This window comes from Branchiostoma lanceolatum, chromosome 1, assembly GCF_035083965.1.
Source record: "Branchiostoma lanceolatum isolate klBraLanc5 chromosome 1, klBraLanc5.hap2, whole genome shotgun sequence".
NCBI lineage: Eukaryota > Metazoa > Chordata > Leptocardii > Amphioxiformes > Branchiostomatidae > Branchiostoma > Branchiostoma lanceolatum.
This window is the reverse complement of record NC_089722.1, coordinates 38303360-38310748: the sequence shown is the minus strand read 5'-3', so window position 1 is coordinate 38310748 and position 7389 is coordinate 38303360. Positions and strand designations below refer to the sequence as shown.

Sequence of the window (7389 nt, the reverse complement as noted above, 5' to 3'; positions counted from 1 at the left end):
AAGATGCGACCAAACAAATCTCCAACCCAACGTCCCCCAGTATAATGCACTACTGCGAACTTCAATCAATACAATTCATTTAAAATCAATAACAACTATCAACCTGCGTATCTGCTAGCGCTACCGTTAGACAGGTTCTTGTGTAGAGTAGATTAATCGGCCGATGCGACCATCTTAACGTAAACTTATACAACAATCTTTATTGACACAACAAAAGAACAGCGACTTTCGTTAGGTCTTCTACAACTATATATGCAAGCAATCACCTGGATACAAAGGAATTAACCTAAGTACAAGTATATGGATTGATTTTGATTTGGTTTCAGAAGTATATGGATTATGCAACATGTCGAGTTTAACGTATCACTTATACTACTAGTTCTAATGTCAAACCATCATTTGATATATTCACTATTTATCCCTTACACTACTAGTTCTAATGTCAAACCATCATTTGATATATTCACTATTTATCCCTTACACTACTAGTTCTAATGTCTAAACATTCTTTGATATATGTACCGATTTCTACATGGTAATGGTTGTCTTCTTCTAGAATGTAGTTGAAGTTATTGATGCTGACTCAGCGATCATTGCTTGAAAACCCGATGGAAGCGTAAATTTCGCCTCTATCATTTCACATTAAAGCAACCCGGGGTAAGTTTCTCGCCGACTATCTAAGGCCTCTTTAAGGTCCATTAGGGTGGATATAAACGTAAGATGTTCAAGTCCCGGGTCGAGACCTAAAAAATCTATATGCGATTGCAAAATATAACTTTCAATCAATCAGCCTTAATGACAGTTTACTACTTTCCATCGAAAGAAGTATGCTTCTCGTAACTCCAACATCCGGGAACTTGCATGTCGAAGTTTAAAGTTGTGACGGGGTCGAAGCTGGTGTCATGTTTAACGGCACGACTCGGAAGTGGTTAGGCCATGTCGATCCGTTAAAAAAAAATGTGCTGTAAAATTCAAAATTAGGAAAATTTGATACTTATGTCGTATTTCAAATTCAATTCCAAAGAAGAAGATGTGAAAGAACAAAAATGAAGAGAAAAATCTATTATTCGGTATACCATGCTCTGTGTGTTCAGTTTTGTTCTTCTTTCCTGACCAGGAAGATTTCATAATGAAGCCAACCTTTTTTTTTGCTAACCTTATTTTTTTCAATTCGAAAAGAAACACACGCAGATGGGTTTCAGCTTGATGTGACGCTCTCCAGACATATTTTTCGCCAAAGGCGCGACATGCTCCCGCGGGAAATTTTGCGACAAAATACATACAAGTCATAGATTGAGTTTTGGAGCCTTGGAGTTTTGGGGGACGGGACATCGTCCGCTCTGTAACACCCCCCCCCCACCCCCACCCCCCTTGACGCCGGCAGATGTTTAGTGACATGGTGATGGTCCAAGTTGGATTTCTGCGCTGTAGAATAATCGCACAGGTCACACTTGTAGGGTTTTTTCCTTGTATGAATTCTCACGTGTCTGGATAGGTGAGAGATTTAAGCTGTCTTGTATCCACACACCTCACATACGTAGGGTTTCTCACTAGTGTAGGAAAGTATAGATGTGCACACTCTCGTCGTCTTGTCAAGAATGAGTCTAGGAGCACGTGGGCTCCTGCCTTTATTGATCAGTAATCAGACACAGATGTCTACTCACTATGTGGTCTAAGATCCTATGCTCTACACCCCTCACCGCCGGGGGGTAGACGACGTCCCCGTCGTCTGTTACACAAATTCAATAAAGTTACAAAAACAGGATGTATCAAGTCGTTACTGGTGTCCTAGTGTCTGTGACACCGCCAAATAGTTGAGAAAATGGTGGGAAAACAGCAGGTCCCAGCGTGTTACTATTTTGACAAGTGCTTGGTATTGCAGTTCTAGCGACAAGCTGGTAACTGACGGACTACTGCATAGAAAATCGTCGGAACACGAACAGATGGAGAACATTGCATTTTTAAATATTACATAGCACAGTAATATTTCCCAAGCAGGGCAGATTGATCCGAGGCCATGTAGCTACAACATGAACGTCTCAAGGCAACAACCAAAATTTAAGTACTTCCAGCAAAAATAGGGTAGGCCCGCAGGCAATCGTTCTATTTAGTTAGGCAAGCACATACAAGTTCAACATCAACATACAAAACAAAAAGGTTTGATAAGGCGTAATCGTTACCCGTAGGCGTACGAAAATGGACCAGGTCAACACCTAACTGTTACATACAATTCGTGTACGGTACCTTACTCAGAACCACAAAAGTTCGTAGGTCTTATCTTACGCGGCAAAAGTTCAGTGGTCTTCCTGGAGCAAGGGAGAATTTCTTTAAAAGTTCGCAGTGAGGATCGCACGGGTCACGTCAGGTCGCAAAGTTCAGATCGATGTTGTCGTGAACAGCGGAGTCTTAGCGGCAAGCTTCGGCGATATGGTGTAGCGGGGTTCTCATGCTGGGGTCGGCAGTCGACGATCGGCGGCGCGAGGCTCAGCGAGGCTTCTACGGTCCGAGGTCTGGGACGGGCCGGCGCGGCTGCAGCGTGGCCGGCTGACGGTCGCAGGCAGGCAGGGTGGCCGTGGAAGGTCGCAGGCAGTTGCGGCACGGGGTGGCAGCGTCGATGGCTCCTCAGTCCGGGCGGGTGGGTTGACTGCTTGACAGGCGGCATGGTGGGGCAGGGAGACGGCAGCGTGGTCTGCACACGTGGCGGCCGGCGGCTCTGGCTTCAGCGACGGCAGGCAGAGATGGCCGGGACATGGCAGGCGTGGTTGGCTGGCTGGGTGGGTTAGAGGACAGCATGCGGGCAAGTTGGACGGTCCAGCTGGGTCTGTTGGCGGTGCGATGCGGCGGTAGGCGGGCAGACTACATCTAAAGACCTCTAAACGAACGGCTAAGCACGGCGGCAGGCTGGGGTTGGCGGTCGACGTGGCAGTCGGGCAACGCAGCACGGGCGACGGTCTCTCGGGGAGCCGATGGTCTCATCACCGGGCGATACAGGAGGCATGGTAGCGGGCCAAGGCTTTAGGATGGCGTCTTAGCGCAGGTTCGGCCGCTCGAAAGCGGCAACACACCGCTGTCCACCAGTGTAGGAAAGTATAGATGTGCACACTCTCGTCGTCTTGTCAAGAATGAGTCTAGGAGCACGTGGGCTCCTGCCTTTATTGATCAGTAATCAGACACAGATGTCTACTCACTATGTGGTCTAAGATCCTATGCTCTACACTAGTGTGTTTAGTAAGATGGTGATGGTCCAAGCTGCTTTTTTGTGCTGCAGAATAGTCACACTGGTCACATTTATAGGGTTTTTCACCTGTATGAATTCTCACGTGTCTGGATAGGTGAGAGATTTTAGCTGTCTTGTATCCACACACCTCACATACGTAGGGTTTCTCACAAGTGTGTTTAGTGACATGGTGATGGTCCAAGCTGGATTTCTGCGCTGCAGAATAATCGCACAGGTCACACTTGTAGGGTTTTTTCCTTGTATGGATTCTCACGTGTCTGGATAGGTGAGAGATTTTAGCTCTCTTGTATCCACACACCTCACATACGTAGGATTTCTCACTAGTGTGTTTAGTAAGATGGTGATGGTCCAAGCTGCTTTTTTGTGCTGCAGAATAGTCACACTGGTCACATTTATAGGGTTTTTCACCTGTATGAATTCTCACGTGTCTGGATAGGTGAGAGATTTTAGCTGTCTTGTATCCACACACCTCACATACGTAGGATTTCTCACTAGTGTGTTTAGTGACATGGTGATGGTCCAAGCTGGATTTCTGCGCTGCAGAATAATCGCACAGGTCACACTTGTAGGGTTTTTTCCTTGTATGGATTCTCACGTGTCTGGATAGGTGAGAGATTTTAGCTGTCTTGTATCCACACACCTCACATACGTAGGATTTCTCACTAGTGTGTTTAGTAAGCTGGTGATGGTCCAAGCTGCTTTTTTGTGCTGCAGAATAGTCACACTGGTCACATTTATAGGGTTTTTCACCTGTATGAATTCTCACGTGTCTGGATAGGTGAGAGATTTTAGCTGTCTTGTATCCACACACCTCACATACGTAGGATTTCTCACTAGTGTGTTTAGTGACATGGTGATGGTCCAAGCTGGATTTCTGCGCTGCAGAATAATCGCACAGGTCACACTTGTAGGGTTTTTCTCCAGTATGGATTCTCACATGTCGGGAAAGGGCTGACCTTTGAGCTGCTCTGTATCCACACTCCCCACACATGTAAGGTTTTTCCCCAGTATGTTTTGTTTCGTGTTGTCCATAGATGCTGCGGGGATCTTCCATCTTTTGTTTTAATCTATTGGGAACAAATATATGCAAATTTTGGTGTGAGTCATTATGCATCAACTTCTTCCCGGACTTTTCTAGCCTGAGTACAAGCCTCCGTAGTGACCGCTGGCTCAAAAAAATTCGCTTGCTAACGGGTTAAGAAGCGAATTTTTTTGAGCCAGTGGTCACTACGGAGGCTGATACTCAGGCTAGACTTTTTGTCCCATTGTGTCTAATACAGTATCAAAAAATAATTAAAAAATTCCTGTGGCATGCACACAACGAAACTGAAGTAGTCAAACATTACTATGTCATTAGTCATGAGTAGCTGATTTTCAGTGTTGATATCATTTGTAGTGGGCGTTTCCATTGGTTTGCTACTGTATTACAGAACTGTTTACACTGATCTTAGAAAAATACGAACACATCGTTTTTCCTTATACTATGAAATTAAGTCCCCACAAAAATACATGAGTTTACAGTAACTAGGATGAATTTATTGATTGATTGAATTACTGTCAGTTCCATGTGAAAGAAAGATCGCCAGAAAAACAGTCACTAGAATCATTATTATTCTAAAAGATATGAATGCAAAAATAACGTTGAATTGTCGTTTGTATATACATATCTCAATGGAGCTGGCAATGCATTCCTGTAAAGGTTGCAAGACATCGCCCCAGAACGTGTACCACAACGACCAATATGCTGAAAATTTCCATCTTTCCATCGCACAAACACAGATAATCTCTACATTTATGGAGCAACTATGCATCTGCCGATGGTCTACATATATCAGAGGATATCTGAACGACGTTATTAGTAGAGGAGCATATAACTGTGGTAGCAATAACTAAATGCAAATGAACCGTGGGAAAGTTAGGAGTATTTCTGTTAAGCCCCGGTTACACAAAGCAAAACATGGCTCCCCACGTACCGGCCACCAGCCAGCCAGCCGAGGCGGTATGTCCGGAGCAGTCTGTCCAGTTTTAGATTAAGAGTCGAATTTGACTCCCAAACACACGCACCCTAACCTGGATGCCAGACCCCGGCCCCCGATCTCTGAAAACGGGGGGTCTGGCATCCAGGCTGAACACATACTGACCACTACTAACTTGCTAAATTTCAAAACATTCGACTGGTGCAGCCAAACAGACTTCCCTATCTTATTTCAGTAACTGCATCTACCAGTTTTAGCCAGTCATCTTTGTTGATAAGGACCACAGGAAAGTAGCTGCACTTGTATATTGTTAAGTTGATTGTCGATCTGACCAAACTCAACCAAAGAGCCAGACCTCGAGCACGTTAAAGAACCCACCTCACTTATCGAGAAGAGTAAAAGGTCATGCCCGGTGTGAGTGGATCAAACCTTACAGCCTGGGCCGGGTTCTCATCTTGAAAAGGTGATAGTCACCTGTTATGTCAATCCTTCCAGTAGCTCTCAATAAAACTATTACATTTGATAATTAAAGGAATAGATTCTAAAATTCATAACGTTACCTCCAGTGGTGGACTGTCCACGCCAGCCGCTTCAAAGAAATGCGTCATCCGATCTCAGAATCTAACCACTTGAAGGCGATTGTGTTTTTAGTGAGGTCACCAATGACTTGACCTGGGTACCATCCTCCGCAGTATACCGTTGACTCTGTGTTTTCGCTTGCTAACCAATCGTAATCCCTGGTTTAATAGCAAGCGAAAAGATTGAGCCAGTGATTACCACGGGGGATGGCACCCAGGCTAAGTTGTGTTTTTTGCGAGGTCACTAATGAGTGGCCTGTGTTTACACAATCTCTTACATCCGGAGCCAATCGGGGCAGGTTAGTCAGGCTAAACCAACATATGTTATCACCATTCTATATATATATTCTATATAATGTCCGTGGGCTAATAATCAGCTTAAACTTATGTAAAGAAGAAGAGTACGTAGAATGTTTGTATGATTTGTTACCGGTGAATTGTTTTTTCAATAGATTTCTATTTCATTCTTGAAGAAGAAGTGTGTCTTGTCATTACTAGCAGTACGTGTTTATTGTGACAGTGAGTGTAACATGTAACTATATTTATATCTGAAGTACATAAAGGATAGCTGCACTTTAAGGTGTGTGTGCTTGTGGTAAAACAAGTTCGCGTTAAGATGAGTTAGCGCTTACAAAGTCGACGTAAAAAAACCCGTAGTACTACATTAAATCGACGCGAGCATAAATATGCTTACAGCCACCGATACTTAGTCACATTCGGCAATCCAGTCAGTGAGGAGCTTTCATGGCCCCACCGTTTTTCTTATCAGGGTTAGCCTACCGGTAGCCTGAGTACCAACCTCCGTAGTGACCGCTGGCTCAAAAGAATTCGCTTGCTAACCACGGTTAGCCACGGTTAGCAAGCGAATTCTTTTGAGCCAGCGGTCACTACGGAGGTTGGTACTCAGGCTAGCCTACCGTACTCTCCAAGCAGAGCTAGGGTTTCGGCTGGTTTTTAACGTGTTTTTAGGCGTTTTTGTCATGCCTTCTACTTTGTCATCGTTTTTGTTGTGTCGCAGAGACAAAAAAAAAGATGACAAAGTAGAAAGTACGACAATAACGCCTAAAAACACGTCAAAAACCAGCCGAAACCCATGCTCTGCTTGGAGAGTAAGCCTACCGGTACATCTTCCCCTAAAGATGGTTCTATTAAACGTGTGTATGTCGCCGGCGTCATATTTCCAAGGCAACGCGCAGTTTGTGTACGTTCGAACTTCGAATGTAACGGTTACATTCGAAGTTTAAATGTACACAAACTGTTGACTTGGAAATGCCGTCGGCTACGTCACAAGTCAGACGTTCTGTTGACGTCGCCACGTTCGATGTTTTCTTCTGTTTACTGTTCGAAAGCCTTCGAGGTGGAAAGATGTGTCTCTTCGTAACAGCAGCTTTTAACGTCTACGAAAAATGGTTCTCAGACAAGATTGCTCATAATTAGCGTCAGATGACTTCATAATTTTTCCCATTGATAGACCCCCTGTCCACATTGACCAGATTGTATAGGTCTCATTGCATATTGACCATCATGGAGCATATATGCGATGTCGTTGTGTGGTTGGAACTCATTGAAAATCTGAGCACAGGGTGTTCTCTGTCAC

General features: G+C 44.4%; 1 protein-coding gene across 1 annotated transcript; it reads right to left on the bottom strand.

Annotated features, from left to right (window-relative positions):
- Positions 1 to 2444: 2444 nt before the first annotated feature.
- On the bottom strand, positions 2445 to 6120 carry LOC136425865 (zinc finger protein 93-like). The gene is made up of 3 exons (XM_066414828.1): positions 5775 to 6120; positions 3189 to 4305; positions 2445 to 2954 (listed from the first exon to the last, which is right to left on the bottom strand). The coding sequence occupies exons 2-3, from the start codon at positions 4290 to 4292 to the stop codon at positions 2445 to 2447; spliced, it is 1614 nt and encodes a 537-aa protein (XP_066270925.1). The 5' UTR covers positions 4293 to 4305; positions 5775 to 6120.
- Positions 6121 to 7389: the final 1269 nt, after the last annotated feature.

Bases quoted from the DNA above. Each gene is read 5' to 3' on its own strand.
- LOC136425865 (XM_066414828.1), bottom strand. From the start codon at position 4,292: ATGGAAGATCCCCGCAGCATCTATGGACAACACGAAACAAAACATACT. The intron at 2,955-3,188 runs GTGAGTAGACAT...CGGCTCCCCGAG, and splicing joins ATAGGATCTTAGACCACATA to AGACCGTCGCCCGTGCTGCG.